Consider the following 20,306-nt stretch of genomic DNA (forward strand, 5'->3'; position numbering starts at 1 on the left):
GAAACTCAGCGGGCTGATGCATGGGCTAGGTTGCACGTCGACCTCTTTGTCGAGTTCGACGAGTACGGTTACTGGGGTCCCTAAGCCTGCTCCTAGTATTAGAGCTGAAGGCATCTAATGCAAAGGTTATTGGATCTGATGGATCCGTAAGGACGTGTCTAGGGCGTCGACGGTGACTGGCTCCTGCATGATCAGGATTCGGTGCGTAGTCAGCGGCGGCAACGATAAGGCGATTATCATGACGCATAGCCTTATCGAAGTACCGTTCCGACGCTGACTTCATGTATTTCTGGATTGATTCAAGGCCCAGGTCGTCGTGTAGGTCAACGTTCCTCACGAACCACGGAGCCCCGACGGCTAACCTGCAAAAGCGAGATTGTAGGGATTGGAGGGTGTCTATGTGTGTGCGGGCCGCGTGAGCGAACACCACACTCGCGTAAGTCATGATGGGCCTTATGCAAGTTTTGTAAAGTGTCACCTTGTTCCGAAGGGACATTTTACTCCGCTTACAGATCATGGGATAGAGTCTGCCGAGAATGAATGCGGCACGGTCGCGGACTGTTTTTATGTGTGGGCGGAATGTCATGGATGCATCCAGGGTGATTCCCAGGTACTTAACCTTCCTGACCCAGGGTATAGGTTGGCCGAAGAGGGTGATCGGGGGAGTGATATTTCTCCTCCTAATGCGGGAGGAAATAAGCGGTGAGTTTCCCTTTTGAAATAACACTGCTGTGCTTTTCGCCGGGTTGATGTCTATGCGCCATTTTCGGAACCACTGTCCGAGGGCTAACGCTGCGCTCTGGAGTTTACTCGCGATTAGGGACTTGTTTCTACTTGAGTAGTAAACGGTTGTGTCGTCAGCGAATAAGGCTAGCTGGGTCGGCGGCGACCGGGGAATATCATTAATAAATAAACTAAATAAGAGCGGTGAGAGAACGGAGCCTTGCGGCACTCCAGCCGTGAGTGGTCGCGGGGAGGAGCGGGTTCCCTCTACTCGATATCGAAAAGAGCGGTTCGACAAGAAGTCCCGTATGATGAGCACGAGACTATCCGGCACGCCCATGTTGAATAGTTTGAAAATCAAACCGTTGTGCCAGACTTTGTCGAACGCTTTTGCGACGTCGAAGAAGAGAGCTCCCGTGTATAACGGTTTTGGTCGATTAAGTCCCACAAGAATGTGCTCCGTGAGGCGGTGCACCTGTTGTACGCATGAGTGATTTGCACGGAATCCGAATTGTTCATCGATGAGAATGCCCTTGGATGAGACGAAGTCTCTGAGGCGTTTGTAGAGCAGACGCTCATACAGTTTGCCTAGAGACATGAGGAGGCTAATCGGGCGATAACTCGTCGGATTATTTTTTGGTTTACCGGGTTTGTGTATGCCGATAACGTCCGCTTCTTTCCACACCGTGGGAAAGATACAGTTAGCCATAGCGGCATTGAAAATAGATGCCAACATCACGATGAGTTGGACGGGTAAAAGTTTAATAGCGCGGTTAGATATACCGTCGGAACCGGGAGCCTTGCGAGGACGTAGGTCTTTGATCAGGTCTTTAACTTCCATTGAGGTGACGGGCGGTAACGCGTCCAAGGGTGGCAAGGAGGCTCTGCGTTCTACCTCACTGTCTACTAATTCTACATGAACAGGGTCCGCGGATTGAATGCTAGGCATGCACTGGGCTTGCAATGTATCGGCCAGCAGCTCTGCTTTTTCGTCATCATCGAACGCCGCGAGTCGGCCTGAGGGGCCTACGAGGGGGGGCATAGTTACTACCGTATCCGATTTGAGAGTACGAGCTAAGCGGTAGTAAGACCTTTGAGAGGGCGCGAGTCCTTCTAAGAAATCAGACCATCTGGCATCTCGGACTTCGGTGATGCGAGACTTTACGTCGCGTTGTAGGGCACGCATTCGAATACGATTTTCCGCGGTAGGATACCTGTCGTAGGCGCGTATCGAGGCGTTCTTAGCTCTAAGGAGTTCCCTAATATCGTCGGGCAATTTGAAGCGGTGAAGGAAGTCCTCCGCTACAACTTGCTTCGATGACCTATCTAATGTCGAGGTGATGTGTGACGTTACAATGTCTATGGCTTCAGCGGTATCCTGAGGAGACGGGATAGAGTCCGGACTAAACGGAAGCGATGGTGGATCAGATTCAGCCAGGCTGATGCCCAGTGTGTGCCAATCCACCACAGTCCTCGTGACGGGAACGGAATCGGGAGCGCGACCGAGCTTCATAATGACAGGACGATGGTCTGAATCTAACTCTGAAACTACTTCAATCGAATGTAAGCGCAGAGTTACGTTTTTTAATAACGCTATGTCGAGTATATCCGGGCGATGCGCGATATTTAGCGGGTAGTGAGTCGGGGTCAGCGGAGCGACGATATCGAAGGCGAGATCATCGACTAACGCGTCGAGGCGCCTGCCATTAGGGGTTGAGGTGTGAGAGTTCCACCTGACGTGTTTACAATTTAGGTCACCCGCCAGAATGACAGAGCTTCCCATTCCGAGCAGCGCCTCAATATCACTACTTAGAACAATTTTATCCGGTGGAAGATAAACGGACGCGATAACGATCGGCGCGTGTCCAGTCAGTGAGATTCGGCATACTGATGCTTCGATGTTAGAAAGCGCGGGGGGGTCGAGTGGGACGCAATGCAGGGCTTTTCTATAGTAAATGACGGTACCACCACCACGAGCAGTGAGCCTGTCGTTCCTAACCATGTTGTAGTTCGCGATTTTAGGGTCGCGGCGCGCGGGCTTAAGCAGGGTCTCCTGCACCAAAAAGATGTCAATTTGATGGTCTCGCAAAAAATCACAAACCTGATCACGTTGATTTGCGAGACCGTAAGCGTTAAAAAATCCTATCGTTACGGATAGGGGCTTGATTCTACTTATGTACGCCATTGATTACCGGCGGAGTGAGGGGAGGACGTACGTATTTAACGACGCGTATTGTAACGTAATGTTACAACTTAAATTGTCTGCAAAATAAAAAGATAAAAAAAAACCTTAAAACAAAAGTATTAATGTTCAAAGCAGTTATTTTATCGACTGTACCGCTGAGGTGAGAACAATAGTTCCCACCTCCCCCCGAGACGTAGGTTCGGCTGGCGCAGACACTGCGCAGCCGCCGGAGTCGTCACTAGACTTCCTTATTAGTCTTACGTTTGTATTCGAGTTCAGTTAAAGTTCGTTTTCAAACCTAGACGACTTACCTACAAATAATTTATTTAAAAAATATATTTAGTACAGCAATATCGTGTGCTGTTTAATATTAACACGATTAAAATAAACGGATTCGACCCCGCTTTTAGGGGTTCATGCCTTGCTGCCTTTCACGCTTCTTGCTTCGCTTGATAATCTGCGTCTGTGCTGAAAAGGTCATCTCCGCACAGTAACCCGTACCCTGGTGATCTAGCCAGCCCAGGAAACCTCCAGGAGTCCAGACGTGGTGCTTCAGCGGGTCAACCCACGTCCGTTGGCTGCCGGAATTCAGGAGGGTAACCTACAGAGGGAGAGTCAGATCGGCCGTACAACCACACCCTACAAATTTGTGTGCTCAACTGCCTGTTTTTTTTTGTAATATATATTCTTTTAACTGAGACACTAGTTTTTTTCTTTTTTTTTAAAGGAAAGACTAAGCAGTTGTCGCACTGGCGCCCTTTACGTGGTTATATCTGACTTTGCCTCTCGAGTCAAGTGGTTGCAGATTATACGTGTGTGTGTGTGTGTCCTTTTGTTTAACATTATTGTGTTGTGACTGTCCTAAGTGTTGTAAAAATCGTCGTACTGTACATGTCCTATATTGTGTTATTTTTGTGTACCTACATTTTTAGTTTATGATACTCTTACAAACCTAACGTTTTTATTTAAGATTTGTTTCAAGCAAAAATAGGTACAATCAAAATCAAAAGTGTTAATTTTAGTTAATTTAAAATTTAATTAAACAAAAAGCTTGTTTTTTTGTATTAATACAATCCAGACGATTTTTTAATTTAAATAGTACATGTATATTTTTGCTTTATTTGCATTCTTCTGGATTTTTTATTATTTAGCCCTAGACGTTTTATTGGTGCGAACTTTGTAACAGAACGGAGTTTTTTTTTCTTAACTATATTCCTTTATTTTATTCGTATGCCATTTCGGGCTAACCCTGAGGCATCACTATGGTTTTTACGATAAAATTTTTATCCCTACAAAAAACTGAACTGGAATACGAAGTCGCGATAAGAGGTGAGACCCCCGGTGCTACGGTGGCTGATCTTAGGAAACAGATTAGCAAATTAAGTCAATCTTTTCCTTCAGAAGATGTATTATGTTCTCATCTCGAACCCCTAGATGATCTTCAAGCTGTTTTGGACTTGCTGAATAAAGTCAATGCAAGTCTCGAGTCAAGCCCTACTGATAAAAGTACATTATCGCGCATAGAAAATATTTTTCATCACCTTTATCATAGGATCAACAGAATAGTGGTTGATGAAGTAGAGAAGCCGCACTCTGCTTGTAGTAAACTTTTTAAAGAATTCTACGAAAAATTCCAGAAATTAAGCAAAAAGGCAATTGATCCTCTATTAGTTGGTGTATCTAGTTCAGCATCTGCTTCTGTACCTGGCATTCAGGCACCAATTAATGTCGCTGTTACTTGTGATAGAGGTGTTACTTCAGAACTGAGTAGGCTGAAGTTCGATGGTAAGTCATGTGTTCGATCTTTTATTCAACGTGTTTACGAATTTAGCGAGGCGCGTAGCATCCCCGACTCAAAACTTCTCTCATCTGCTACAGAAATATTTACAGATGATGCGCTGCATTGGTTCAGGAGTATTAAGGACCAGGTTTCATCTTGGGATGATCTTGTTATTCTTTTAAAAAAAGATTTTGATAAAGCAGACTATGATTACCGTTTACTTGCTGAGATTCGTGCTAGGACTCAAGGGGAAACGGAAAATATTACGATCTACTTAGCTATTCTCTCGGGTATGTTTGCCCGCCTCTTAAAATCACTTTCGGAAGAGGACAAGCTTGAAATAGTATTACATAATATCCGCCCTTGCTATGCAAGCACTCTAGCCTCTGCTACTGAAATAAGCAACATTGATCAATTGAGATCCTTGTGCAGGAATTATGAAATTGTTCAGTCTAGGCTCGTCCACTTTCGAGAACCATCTGCAGCGACTTCCGATACCTTGGCACCAGAATTTGCGTACAAATATGCGACCAAGGCGAAATCGACCTACGACTATAAATCTAGCTATAGTTACAACAAACAGTCGTATCAACCATTAAAAATAAACAGGAACACTAATATTAATCAAAAATATACACAGTATTGAAGAAAGTCATCACGATGCAAGGGAAAAATTACCCTATTGTCCTAGGTGCCGCAACAATACGCATAGTTTTAGGGACTGCACTAATACGGAAGTTTTGTGTTTTAAGTGTGGTCGCAAGGGAGTTAAGAAACCTGAGTGTTCACATTGTACTGGCAAACAGGCTCCAAAAAACTAAATTTGCAGAATTGTAGCAAACCATTGTCCCTGGAACATGTAAAGATACACCGTACCAGCCGGGATGAATGGGAGAATTGGTTAAAAACAATTAGTTTATTTTTTAATGGCTACAAGGTTGCTTCAATTCTGCATACAAAACCAACTAACGATAAAAGACCCTATGTTAATATTAAGATACACGATTTGACAGTTTCCGGCCTTTTGGATTCAGGCTCAGCGGTTACTATTTTAGGCAACAATGCTCATAGTGCATTAGTTAGTCGTGGGCTGGAGTTGTGTACTGATGATAAATTGACTATTATTGCGGCTGGTGGACAAAATCTTAGAAGTATAGGCTATATTAATATGCCAGTGCATTTCGAAAACCAGTTCCACATTATTCAGAGTCACGTAGTTCCAGAAGTTCAATCATCGCTTATTTTAGGGATTGACTTGGCACACATTTAAAATTTGCCCGAAGTACTTGAGTTCTCTTCATTTCCCCGGCCCTCCATTGGCTAATTTAGATGTTGGTAGCCCAACCAATTTTTTGCGCTCGTATGATTATTTGGACGAATCACAAAAGGCCGTCGTTGACAATATTACTAAGCAGTTTGAAGAAATATCTTTTGAGCGCAAAGGACTTGGACGCACAAACTTAATTACTCACCACATTGACACGGGGAATTCTCCTCCTGTGAGACAGCGCTACTATAGGCTTTCACCAGAGAAACAGAGAATCCTAGTCGAGCAAGTAGACGAAATGCTCCAGCTTGATGTAGTTGAGCCTTGTGAGAGTGCCTGGCAATCCCCGGTATTGCTAGTCACTAAAAAAGATGGTCAGCCGCGGTTCTGCTTAGATAGTAGGAAGCTAAACTCTGTTACAAAACGCGACGCTTATAACTTACCTTACATATCGGAGATATTGGACAACTTGCGAGACGCGCGCTATCTTAGCAGTATTGACTTATCAAAGGCTTTCTGGCAATTACCAATAGCACTCGAAGATAGGGACAAGACGGCATTTTACGTTCCGGGACGAGGGACGTTACGGTTCAAGACTACACCGTTTGGTTTGACCAATGCGCCTTCTACGCAACAGCGGTTAGTCGATTTATTGTTTGGCGACATGGATCACAAGGCGTTCGCATATTTAGATGATGTGATAATAGTAAGTAGCACGTTTGATGAGCATGTTAGTCTTCTTCTTCGCGTGTTAGACAAGCTGCGCCATGCTAATCTAACAATTAATTTAGAAAAGTGTGAATTTTTTCGAAGTAAACTTAAATATTTAGGCTATGTGGTCGACGCGAATGGTTTGCGGACTGATCCGGATAAAGTTACAGCCATTCTAAATTACCCAACTCCTACATGTCGTAAGGACTTGAAACGGTTCCTAGGCACGGCAACATGGTACCGGAGATTTGTCCCAAACTTTAGCACTATCGCAGGGCCGCTTAATAGGTTGACATCGAACAAAAAATCAACACCTCCCTTCCAGTGGACAGATGAGGCCGACACTGCGTTCAAAAAACTTAAGGAATCTTTGGTCTCTGCACCTGTTCTCTCCTGCCCAAATTACGATCTGCCTTTCGAAGTCCATACAGATGCTAGTAACTATGGGATAGGTGGTATGCTCACACAAACTATTGACGGGAAAGAGCACCCTATAGCGTATATGAGCAAGTCCTTATCGGGGGCCGAAAAGAATTATAGCATTACCGAACGTGAGACCTTAGCTGTTCTCGTGGCTCTCGAGCACTGGCGTTGCTATCTGGAGAACGGAAAGACATTCACGGTTTACACAGACCACAGCGCACTTAAGTGGTTCCTTTCCTTGAACAATCCTACGGGTAGGCTTGCACGTTGGGGAGTTCGATTATCGTCGTTTGATTTTGAAATCAAACACCGCCGCGGTGTAGACAATGTGATTCCCGACGCTTTGTCTAGAGCTGTCCCGGTCAATACTATCACTACTGCTAAATCACTCACGACTTCTAGTGATGATTGGTATAAGACCCTTTATAATAATTGTTTGACCCAGCCTGTACATTATCCAAATTATCATATCAAAAATGACGCTCTTTTCCGTTGTAGTAAGAATAAGTGTTATCTCACAAATGAATTTTCGTGGAAAGAGGTAGTTCCTTCAGAACTTAGAAACACTGTCATTGCTGAGAATTATAGTGAGCCAACTGCTGGTCATTTGGGTATTTTTAAGACTTACAGACGTATCGCCCTTAGATACTATTGGCCAGGCATGTATCGAGACGTAGCAAATTTCGTAGGTTCATGTTCCACTTGTCTCAAGTACAAAATTCAAAACCATGCTACTCTAGGAGAAATGGGTCGCCCCAAGCAGTGCTCTCGACCGTATCAGATGTTATCGATTGATTTAATGGGTCCTTTGCCTGTGACTCGAAAACAAAATTGCCATATTCTAGTGATAACTTGCTGTTTTTCGAAATTTTGTCACATTTATCCAATTAAAAAGGCAACTTCAGACATTATAGTCCGAATTTTAGAAGAGCAAATTTTCCTCGTTCATGGTGTGCCTCAAACAATTTTTCTCGATAATGGCTCTCAGTTCATTAGTAGTCATACAAATGCACTATTCAAAAAGTATAACATACCAAACGTATTTTTCACGCCAAAATATACCCCCCAGGTGAATACCGTAGAGCGGTATAATAAAACAATTATTACTTGTATTTCTACGTTTGTTGAGAGCGATCATCGGTCATGGGATACTTTTATTCCTAGTGTCCAGTTTGCCATTAATAATTCGGTTAACGAGGCTACTGGTTTCACTCCGTCATTTCTTGTCTTTGGCAGAGAACTAGTAGTATGTGGCTCTCATTATACTGATATTGATTTGGGTGATCAAGTTTTGTTTCTACCTCGAGATGTGTATGCCGAAAACCTAGGGTGTTTGAACTCCATCTTCGATCAAGTTCAGAAACCTCTATATCACGCACACGTAAAAAACACTGCTAACTATAATTTACGCAGAAAGCCTTTTGAATTTAATGTAGGAGATACTGTTTATAAACGCGCTTACGTCCTGAGTGACAAAGATAAGTATTTTAGTAAGAAGTTAGCACCGAAATATATCAAGTGCAAAGTTGTCGAAAAACTCTCGCCACTTGTCTACGTCTGTTTGTTGTGGGTGTTTCAGTCATTGTTTTGATTATAATAAAACTATAATTGAATACTTAAATCACTCATTTTAATTTTCTTCAGCGTCCATCTTTTACGTTACATTTTTATCTGTGTTGCCAGTCCTATAAACATCCCCCCCTTTTAAAGTACAACTCCCCTTTATCTATTATGTAATACATTTAGCCAATATCAACAAAATCCTTAAATCTAGTGGGTTTCTTAACTACTCGTCCACTCCTTGTTATTTTATCATTACTACATTGTTCATTTAAGCCACCCCTGCTGGTCCTGCTGCTGGGAGTAGGTAGATTAGCATTATTTGTAGAACTATCCAAGGACCTACTTCTCTCCCGTGATCTTGCTGGACTCGCCTGGGTTGCCATGTTACTTCCACATACTATTTTTTCTAAGCTAGGCTCTTGTAAAACATATTTAGCTGAAGGCTGACACATGCTATTATCTAATACTATATCAGGTATATCATCTACAGCAAAATTATGATTTTTTACTTTAGTTGTTCTACAATTGTTTTTTGTATCAGGTGAACTGTCTGGCACTCTTTCTAAAATATATTTTCTGTTTCTTCGGTATATTTTTCCTTCACTATCAGCTACTAAATAAGAACGGGGCTCAGTACAATTTTTTATAATTTTTCCTTTTTGCCAATTTGAATCTAATGTTTTCTTGAAATATACCTCTTGGTGAAGTTTTAATTGGGGTAATTCTTTTGCACATTTGTCATAATTCTTTTTTACAGAGTTTAAATGGTTATAATATTTACTGTCACAATAAAACAATTTAGGCTTAAGTGTGCTTCTAGGTACTGGTATGAGTGAATTTAAGTTTCTAGAGTACAATAATTGTGCAGGCGATGGCATGTAAGGTTTAGGTGTATTTCTATAATTTAGCAAACCAAGGTATGGATCTGAGCCATCCTCATTACATTTTCTTAGAATATTTTTAAATATTTTTACACCACTTTCACTTAACCCATTTGATTGAGAATGCTTTGGGCTTGATTTTATGTGCTCAAATTTATAATAAAAAGCAAATTCTTTAAATTTCTCTGACGTAAACTGTGTACCACAATCTGTAACTACAAATGATGGTATGCCATGCCTTCCAAAAATAGATTTGCAGTTCACTATTACACAATCACTTGTCAAATTATCTAGTTTACATACTTCAATGAATTTAGTATAATAATCCATGAATACCAGATAATCTTTATTATTCAGGGTACAAATATCAATGCCAACCTTGTACCAAGGAATCTGTTCTATGCTGTGATGAATTAATGGCTCCTTTTGTAAATTTATGTGGTACTTCATACAAGGTTTGCATTGTTTTACAAATAGTTCCAAGTCGTTGTTTAGTTCTGGCCAGAAAATACATGATCGGGCTCTCATTTTACAAGTGTTTAACCCAGCATGACCTTGGTGAATATTTTGCATCATTTCAGTTCTTAAGGATTCTGGTATTACAATGAGATTACTTTTCAATACTATACCATCTAGCACACCTAACTCATCCCTAAAAGTCCAATAATTTCTTAAATCTTTATTTACGTCTTTAATGTTTTTTGGCCATCCTTGTTTAACATATGTTATGACCATTTTCAGTATTTCATCAGAAGCAGTAGCTATTTGTATTCTTTTTAGTTGTACATTAGATATAGGTAGACAATCTCTTTGTAGTTTAACATGACAGATTATATTGTCGTGCAGTTGTTTTATTTTTGGCTCTACTGTATCAGCGCAACTACGAGATAATGTGTCAGCAATAAATAATAATTTACCCGGTTTGTAATTAACATGCAAGTTATAACCCTGTACAGCTAACATCATTCTCTGTAGTCTTGCTGGCACTTTATACAAAGGTTTTTTAAACAGTGACTCAAGTGGTCTATGATCTGTTTCAACATGTACTTTGCGGCCGTAAGTATATTGATGCATTTTATGGCAGCCAAAATAAATTGCCAGCATCTCCTTTTCTAACTGGCAATAGCGTTGTTCTGTGGATGTAAGTGCTCGGGATGCATATGCAATTGGTTTACCATTTTGAAGAACTACAGCCCCCATTGCAGTTGATGAGCTATCCACAGACAACACTATTTCCTGATTGGTATTAAAAAAAGCTAAGCATGGACTTTTACATAAAGCTTCTTTCAATCTCTCAACTGCATGTTCCTGATTGCTATCCCAAGTAAACACAGTATCTTTTTTCATTAGGATACGCAAAGGTTCTATTAACTTAGAATAATTTGGAATGAAACGAGATAAATAATTACACATTCCCAAAAATCTTTCCAAATCTTTTTTACATTTAGGGTGTTCCATTTTCACTACTGCCTGCACTTTACCAGGGTCTGGTGACACACCTTTTTCTGTGAACTTATGGCCTACGAAGAGAAGTTCAGACATAAAGAATTTACATTTAGATTCATTTAATTTAAGGCAATTTTTTAGAGCAATTTGTAACACTTTTCTTAGCCTATCGTTTAACTCTTCCACTGACTGGGCATACACACAAATATCATCAATATATGGAATGACTCCTTCAACATTTTCAAACATTTGATTAATTATTCTGCTAAATTCTTCAGGCGCTGAACTAATACCAAAGGGTAATCTTTTAAAACGATATCTCCCAAATGGCGTTATAAATGTACATAGATCCGAGCTTTCCTCATTTAAATTTAGCATCCAGAAGCCATTTGACGCATCCAGTAGTGCAAATACTTTGGCATTTTTCATTCTACTTTTAATTTCATCTAGAGTTGGTAATTGATATTTAGGCTGCAGAATGTATTTGTTCAATGCTCTCGGATCTATGCATATTCGTAATTTACCATTCGTTTTTCTAACAGGCACTATATTATTTACCCATTTGGTGGGCTTATCTACCTTTTCAATAACCCCTATTGCTTCCATATGATCTAATTCACGGCGCAGTTCAGGCATTAATGCAAATGGAACACGTCTAGCAGCCTGCACTGTAGGGACTGCTTCACTACTTAGCTGAATGTTTACTGTGCCAGGAATGCAACCAAGACCTCCACTGAAGAGCTCACTGAAATCATTTTTTAATTTTTTTATTAAATTGAATGTTGTGTCTTTTCCAACTGTCACATTATGTATGTTAACAAGGTTAGTGTTTGCTGAAATAAAATTATAAGTTAAACATGTTCTGCACCCGAGTAAAGTAGGAATATTTCCTTCAATTATGATGAACTTAACAGTGTATTTTTTGCTATTAGGATGAATAATATTCAACCAACAAGTACCCCTGACTGGTACACATTTTCCATCTAGTTGAATGACCTTTTTGTCACAGGGCAAAATTTCTGAGGTTTTTATATTAATTAATTTACATACTTCGCTCCCAATCACGTTGCATGCAGCTCCAGTGTCCATTTTGATGGGAATTTTGATGTTATTGACTGTAAAATCTTGAATTATTTCATTGCCTGCATAACCAACAAAGAAATCTCCTTGAGCTTCATCCTCTTTGTTCTTATCTGGATCCTCAAGGACATTGACTTGCTTTTGATAAAAATTTGGTTTCTTGGCTGATCTGCATACTTTACTAAAATGGTTAAGTTTCTTGCACTTCAGACACTCCTTGCCGTATGCTGGGCATTTATTTATATTATGAGATGTGCCACAGTTTCTACAGTTCCTTATTGATTTTTTATTAACATATAGGATGGAGGATTCATCGCTGTCTTTGGAATTTGTTTTTTCTTCTATATATTTTCTAGAGGTTTCGGCACTCAGTAAGTATTTCATAACATAATCTAATGTTAATTTACTATCGTCTTCCGACATTAATCGTGTTTTGAGATTATTATATTTGGAGTCTAACCCTGAAATTATCTTTCCCACTGTCAACCCTTCTCTGAGATCTCCAAGTTCGCATTGAATACCGAGATTTATTACTCTTTGAAAGTAATCCTCCAACCTGTCTTCATCTTGTGTAACAGTAAAAAACTCGTTCCTTGCTATAGTTAGACTTTTCTTTGGTTCAAAGTACGCCTCAAACTTTTTGAGCACGTGTTCAAAAGTATGTGATTCAGATGCGTTTAAGTTGAAAGAATTGTAGATTTTGATTCCGTTTTCGCCAATAAAATTCAGCAGAATTGATATTTTTCTTTTGTCTTTGGCGTCATCAAGGCCATTAGCAGACAAATATATCTCCAACCTTTGACGATACATTTTGAAATTTTCGGCAAGGTTACCTTTGAAATCCATATTGGGTAAAAGTGGCAGGAACCCCACACCTGACACCATGTTTGTTGTGGGTGTTTCAGTCATTGTTTTGATTATAATAAAACTATAATTGAATACTTAAATCACTCATTTTAATTTTCTTCAGCGTCCATCTTTTACGTTACATTTTTATCTGTGTTGCCAGTCCTATAAACAACGTCCTAGAAGACATGTCGGGTAAAAACATAGGCACTTGGCATATTAAAGACTTGAAAATATTAGGACAACACTCATAGTTGTTACGTTTCGTTTTTGTTGCCCATGCCCATTAAAATCTTTTTTTACATTTCTTGCAAAAAGTCGTAAGCCGATAAGACTTATGACTTTCGTTATGCTATGGAGTCTTATAATTATGCATATTATTTGATTTATTTTGACTGTTGGTGAAGTATGAAAGGTTGTGTGAAAGGTGATTGTAAGAAATTGATACACGCTTGAAAATTGAGGATTTTAATTTTAAGATTAAAATCCTTATGCGCGACGGGGGGTAATGTAACGTAATGTTACAACTTAAATTGTCTGCAAAATAAAAAGATAAAAAAAAACCTTAAAACAAAAGTATTAATGTTCAAAGCAGTTATTTTATCGACTGTACCGCTGAGGTGAGAACAATAGTTCCCACCTCCCCCCGAGACGTAGGTTCGGCTGGCGCAGACACTGCGCAGCCGCCGGAGTCGTCACTAGACTTCCTTATTAGTCTTACGTTTGTATTCGAGTTCAGTTAAAGTTCGTTTTCAAACCTAGACGACTTACCTACAAATAATTTATTAAAAAAATATATTTAGTACAGCAATATCGTGTGCTGTTTAATATTAAGACGATTAAAATAAACGGATTCGACCCCGCTTTTAGGGGTTCATGCGTTGCTGCCTTTCACGCTTCTTGCTTCGCTTGATAATCTGCGTCTGTGCTGAAAAGGTCATCTCCGCACAGTAACCCGTACCCTGGTGATCTAGCCAGCCCAGGAAACCTCCAGGAGTCCAGACGTGGTGCTTCAGCGGGTCAACCCACGTCCGTTGGCTGCCGGAATTCAGGAGGGTAACCTACAGAGGGAGAGTCAGATCGGCCGTACAACCACACCCTACAAATTTGTGTGCTCAACTGCCTGTTTTTTTTTGTAATATATATTCTTTTAACTGAGACACTAGTTTTTTTCTTTTTTTTTAAAGGAAAGACTAAGCAGTTGTCGCAGTATACGTCAGCGTATTCTTGCACAACGGCGATAAAGTGTTGTGCAGTGGGGGCGGCGCGGATGGCGTCGCCCAAAGCATTAACGCGCTCAAAGTTGATCGACTGAAAGAAGTCGATCGCTAAAGCGAGATTGTCGGACGCGGTCGGAGGGCAAGTCGCGGGAGAGGGACGAGTCGCGGGAGAGGGACGAGTCGCGGGGGCGGGACGAATCGCGGAGGAGGGAGTTGTAGCCGTGTTCATGTACGGCAGCGGTTTCGCCCAGGCCGAGACACTGGGCACCGGCACCGGAACGAACGCTGGCTTAGCCTGCGACACAGAGGGTGCCGTGGCTTTGATGTCTGGGCCGAAAGCTCGGAGGCGGTTTTGGCGGGCGACGCGGCGATTTATTTTAGGGGCTCGGGGGCAACCACGGTAATTCGCGGGGTGACCCTGTGTTCGGCACAGGACGCAGCTAGGCGGTTCCGTAGCGGTTTTTTGATCGCGAGTGCAAAGGCTCGTGGCGTGATCGCCCAAACACTTGACGCATCGGGAGCGCGCGTGGCAATTACGGGAAGAGTGCCCGTACAACTGACAGTTATGGCACTGGCACGGAGTGCCTTTTTTATGAGGGGTTTCGACGGTTATTCCGGAAAGCCTACAGACTGTTCGTACGTTGAAAATTTGCTTGCCCTCGGGGGTAGGCTGGAGAGCGACGAGAACCATATTGTATGGCTCCCTCCCGCGTCCTGTGTGCATGCGGTGCATGGAATTGACCGGCAGACCTTGTTCTAGAAGGTCGGCCTTGACGAGATCGGCATCTAATTCCTTTGGGATGCCGCGTATGACCGCGCGAAGTTCACGCTCCTCCTGAAGCGTATAAGTGTGGAAACTTATACGCTCCTTTCGGAGGTAGCTTGAGAGGGCCCTATGGTCGTCGGGTGTCGTTACCTTAATTTGAATCCCATTCGCGAGGTTACGGGCGCTGATAAAATTAATTTTTTTGGCCTGAAGGGCCAGGGAAACTCGGTCCCAAGCTGCCTTCTCTTGAAGGATTACCGGGGGAGGGGTCTGAGTTTTATTTTGTGCCACTGGACGCGGCGACGGTGTGGCACGGGCAGGGGGAGCGACAGGAGTCGGAGGGCGAGGGCGCGACGAGTTCGCGGCTTTACTAATTTTAGCGGCCGCGGGAGCTCGGGATTCCGCAGCGCGCTTCTTACCCTTTACCAGGGTGAATCCATCCGTCGATGAGGCGGGGGCGAGGTCGACCTCCATGTCCGAGTCAGATCCTTTGATGTGTCCCCCGTCGAACGGATTCCTTTTGTTTGTTTTAAGTTTATTTTATATAAAAGTTTAGGTGTTTTATTTATCGTTTGAGGCACTACGAAGTCTGTCGGGTCAGCTAGTGTGTAATAAAAATGTCGCGAAGTTATTTCTTCTGATGAATAACCGTAGACATTGATCGAGTGCTAAGTCCCGACAGACAGAGGTTAATAAACTCCATTTTGGTTTGCAAAGATACGAAGCTATAAAATGGTATCATTAAGAAGTATTGAAGATATAGCGTGTGAGCCTGCATGGTTGGGTGCTACCATTCTGCATGTTACTGTTGCGAAGCAGCAGGTCTGAAAGATGGAGGAGCTATTAGATTATGCCATCGAGAATTCAACATAACGATGTGTAGTGTCATCGACATTATAATGACGATGGGTACCGGTATTCATTTAGCACCGGGCATCTGAATTGATCCCCACAAACGGCGCAAAAATTTAAATTAAATGAGGTTTAAAAAAAAAAGTTTTAATGAATAAGGTTTTTTTATTGCTTACATGGGTGGACGTGCTCACAGCCCACCTGGTGTTAAGTGGGTTTTTTTATTTTTTATTGCTTAGATGGATGGACGAGCTCACAGCCCACCTGGTGTTAAGTGGTTACTGGAGCCCATAGACATCTACCACGTGAATGCGCCACCCACCTCGAGATATAAGTTCTAAGATCTCAGTATATTTACAACGGCTACCCCACCCTTCGAACCGAAACGCATTACTGCTTCACGGCGGAAATAGGCGGGGTGGTGGTACCTACCCGTGTGGGCTCCCAAGAGGTCCTACCACCACTGGAGCCCATATACATCTACAACGTAAATGCGCCACCAAACTTGAGATATAGTTCTAAGGTCTTAGTATAGTTACAGCGGCTACCCCACCCTTCAAACCGAAACGCATCACTTTTTTTTATGATTGTGGGTTTACTGGTGGCCCGGAGGCCTTTTCAGTTTCAGGACAGGTGGGCGAGCAAAGGCTCAGCCAGGAGGGGTGGAATTTGCTAGCAGCTGCCCGAGCGCATCCGAAGGAGACCTAACAACTCAAGAGCAACTGCTTCGCGAATGAATCTACTACCGGACCGGAATCACGACCCTCTGAAAAGATCCGGCGAACTGATGCATGGGTTAGGATGCACGTTGAACTCTTTGTCGAGTTCGACGAGTACAGTTACCGGGATTCCTAAGCCTGCTCCTAGTGTTAGAGCTGAAGGCGTCTAATGCAAAGGTTATTGGATCTGACGGATCCGTAAGGACGCATGTAGGGCGTCGACGATGACTGGCTCCTGCGTGATCAGGATTCGGGGAGTAGTCAGCGGCGGCTACGATAAGGAGATTATCATGACGCAGTCTTTATTCATTATCGAAGTATCGTTCCGACGCTGACTTCATGTATTTCCGGATTGATTCGAAGCCCAGGTCGTCGTGTAGGTCAACGTTAGTCACGAACCACCGAGCTCCGACGGCTAACCTGCAAAAGCGGGACTGTAGAGATTCGAGGGTGTCTATGTATGTGCGGGCTTCGTGAGCGAACACCGCACTCGCGCAAGTCATAACGGGGGACGCATTACTGCCTCACGGTAGAAATAGGCAGGGTGGTGGTACATTCCCGTGCGGACTCACAAGAGGTTCTACCACCAGTAATTACGCAAATTATAATTTAACGGATTTGATTTCTATTACACGATGTTATTCCCTCACCTTGGAAGTCAATCGTGAACATTTCTAAAGTACCTACGTATTTCATTAGAAAAATTGGTACCCGCTTGCGGGATTCCAACACCGGTGCATCGCTAGATACGAATGCACCGGACGTCCTATCTTTTAGGCCACGATGACTTCATAAAGCCGAACTAAAAATTAAAATAATTCCATTTTACCCTTATGGTCATGAAGGTATTAGAACCCAGTATAATTTTTTTTTTCTCTATCGGTTATGAATTTGGTGAATAAGTTGATAGGTTTTTGAAGTACATTTGGTCGACGATAAAAGTCAAGAATGACCCATGCTTAAGCCAAAAAGAGATAGTTGGGTGAACGAGCTATTCCACATAGTGATAATTCCCAGAGCACATAGGTACAACAATGTGAATGCTGCCCCTCATGTTGAGACATGAGGTCAAAATCAACATTGTAAAATATAGTATTTATGTTAATCTTCAATTATGAATGCATGACTGCTTCAAAGAAGATATGGGAAAGGTGGTGGTACCTGTGCAGGCTTACAGTACTTCTTCTTATCAGCCCACAGATGTCCACTGCTGGATATAGGCAGTACACCCATCAGTAATTACACCTTATACATTTATGCAGTTTTCATTTTTATTTAACAGTATTACTCATCATCATGGAAGTTTTTCATAAACATGTGTTAAGTATATATTTCCTTACAAAAAGTGGTACCTCTCCGTATTTGAATGTCCAATAGTTGCTTCTTTGATGAGTATACCAAGTACCCTAATGCTCTGGGTTACCACAAATTCAATGCATAGATTGATATAGATCACCAGCATTTTAGAAGCTAGATATCTAAAACTAAATCAATATAAGTGAATTTTTTGAAAATTGAAAATAATCACTAAAATGGAGTTTTAATAATTGGCCTCTTTTATATTAAACAATGCTGGAAGAAAAGCAACCACTGTCACAGACTGCCTTTTAGATTAGGTGGATTATGTCCGTGCAACATCCATACTTACACTATAAGTAAGTAACCCATAACATTTTTTCACCCTAATTACTGATCTAATTTTGATATAATTCAGCACGGAAAGAGTCCTGAGAAATAATATAGAACACCTTTTTTTCCATTGCTAAGCACAGGTTTCTGACCAAGCGATATTAAGCGTGGTCTGTTCCTTGCAGGCAGAAAGCTAGTCATTTAAGTTTTAGTAAGTACCTATTGGATCATGAACCCCGTCTTTATGTTTTATTAATGAATCATTTGCTTTTAAATGAATTTGCTGCAATAGTGAAACGTTAAACTTGATCTACAAAGTGAAAATCAAAACCACATTGATATTTAAAAAAGAAATCATTCTAATTTAGCTATAAAATTTATCATTTGATCTTATATGATAGAAGTCAGGTAGGTATTAATTAAGATAAACACAGCGTTTACAGGCATTTTATTAAAACTAGAAAAACCTTAAAAGTAACATTACTGTACTTTTTTAATGTCATTTTATTCCAGATCAGGTAAATTCTCATCATCAGAGTCAGTTTCCAAGTCATCAAACGAAGGTTTTTCTGCCTTCTGCCCAGGACCACCAGCTCCACCAAAGTTCTGGAGCATTTGCTCGAAATCATATGAATTATTTTCTTCAACTTCATCATCCTCATCATTCCATTTGTTGAAATCAATTTTCAGGTAATGCGGCTTTTTCTTGTCTTTTGTTAGCGTCGGCCAGAATGGACCATCTGTTTTTTCCTTCCGTAATATCATCTCCACACATCTGCCCTTATTTACAAAAACACTCTTTTCCGGAAGAACAGTGTCGTACAGTGCTATCGTTACCTCATGTAGTCTATTATCCGGCGCACCTTCACCTCTAAAATACACTGAATCCTTTTCTATTTTGATCGTCGGATCTTTAGTTTCCACACTAAATGTAAGAAAAACATCTTCCTTTCGTTGTGCCCATAATACTGGCGGTGGAACTGAAATTTCGCTAGACATTATATTTTAAGTAACGCACGGCTTTACAGAATATTTGACTGGAACTATTTTTAATTTTTTTTAATTTATAGACTAAAGAGGTGGGAAACTTCTAGATTAGATTCGCCCACAGACTACTTAGAAATACTGTATGTACTACATAGAACTACATAGAAACTCAGTGGGCTGTGTCTATGGGTTAATTTACTCGTCGAGCCTTTCGTCGCCAGCGACGGGTTCGACGAGGACCGTGAATGGTGCTTGAGGTACCTAAAAGCACCGTTAATGGATCGGGAGGATCCGTATGACTTGTTTAGGGTATTGAATACGACGTGTTTATTCATCTAAGTACTTAACTTTATATTACAATTATTTCTATAACTAAAATTATTCTATCCTGTGTACATCGTTCATTAGAACGATAGCCATCTAGGGCAGCTTCTTCCATCCGACCCAATCAGCTGTGCCCCTGACACTTCTGATGCCCATGAGTAGTGGGAAATTATTTTAAAAGTTAATGGTGAATTAATCACAAGATGATGCTTCCACTCTTCAACTACCTATGGTTAGTACTGTATCCTCACTCCTAACCCGCACTGATATTCCAAAGTAATTTTTTGTCTCAACCTAAACAGCTTAGTATTGAACTACCTTATGTGTTGAAATGAATGACTATGCATCTATTCATTTGTGTGTTGAAAATAATTATTTAATTAGTGAAGACTGCTATAAACACAATAGCCTATGGACTACGATAGTAACAATAAATTAGAATACATTTTTGAAATTAACCGATGGCAATGATGATACTATGACTTGTCAACCTGGCAACATTGATTTTCCAAGATAAATTTTTGTTTGTCACTCACTTGACACTTGACTTTTGGCGCGAATGCAACTTATATTTAATTATCAAGTGGTTTTATATTTTATTTTTTATATAAATTCGGATTTAAAAGTGTAATGATAATCGTGTATTAATCGTTCAGCACCTGTAAATGTGCATAAATGTGATGAAATCGCTAGACGTAGTACATCGAGTTCTTCCAAAAAGTCCATTGAAGTTCCCTTAATTGAAGAACCTTAATTTTACTGAGAAATTGATCATTTAATCTTGTTCAACAAGGGTGTTGTATCATCCATCATACCATCCCATACCATAACACACCATCGTATTTAATTCCATTTCATTCAAAGTTCTTCCATAGCTAATTGCATTTCCATAACGTTTCATATT

At 41.2% G+C, this 20,306-nt stretch overlaps 1 protein-coding gene and 1 non-coding gene across 2 annotated transcripts; one reads left to right on the forward strand and one right to left on the reverse strand.

Moving 5' to 3' along the window:
* The first annotated feature begins 6,632 nt into the window (after positions 1-6,632).
* Mir3406 (microRNA mir-3406) lies at positions 6,633-6,759 on the forward strand. The gene has a single exon (NR_107684.1). It is a non-coding gene; the product is annotated as a microRNA mir-3406 (primary transcript).
* Positions 6,760-18,595: 11,836 nt separating this feature from the next.
* LOC692504 (p23-like protein) lies at positions 18,596-19,090 on the reverse strand. Its single transcript, NM_001043493.1, has one exon. It carries the CDS (start codon positions 19,088-19,090, stop codon positions 18,596-18,598), a length of 495 nt encoding a protein of 164 aa, NP_001036958.1.
* Between the last annotated feature and the right edge of the window lie 1,216 nt (positions 19,091-20,306).

Source organism: Bombyx mori, chromosome 6 (assembly GCF_030269925.1).
Source record: "Bombyx mori chromosome 6, ASM3026992v2".
In the NCBI taxonomy this organism is placed as follows: Eukaryota; Metazoa; Arthropoda; class Insecta; order Lepidoptera; family Bombycidae; genus Bombyx; species Bombyx mori.

Coding starts and splice junctions, on each gene's coding strand:
- LOC692504 (NM_001043493.1), bottom strand. CDS start 19,090: ATGTCTAGCGAAATTTCAGTTCCACCGCCAGTATTATGGGCACAACGA.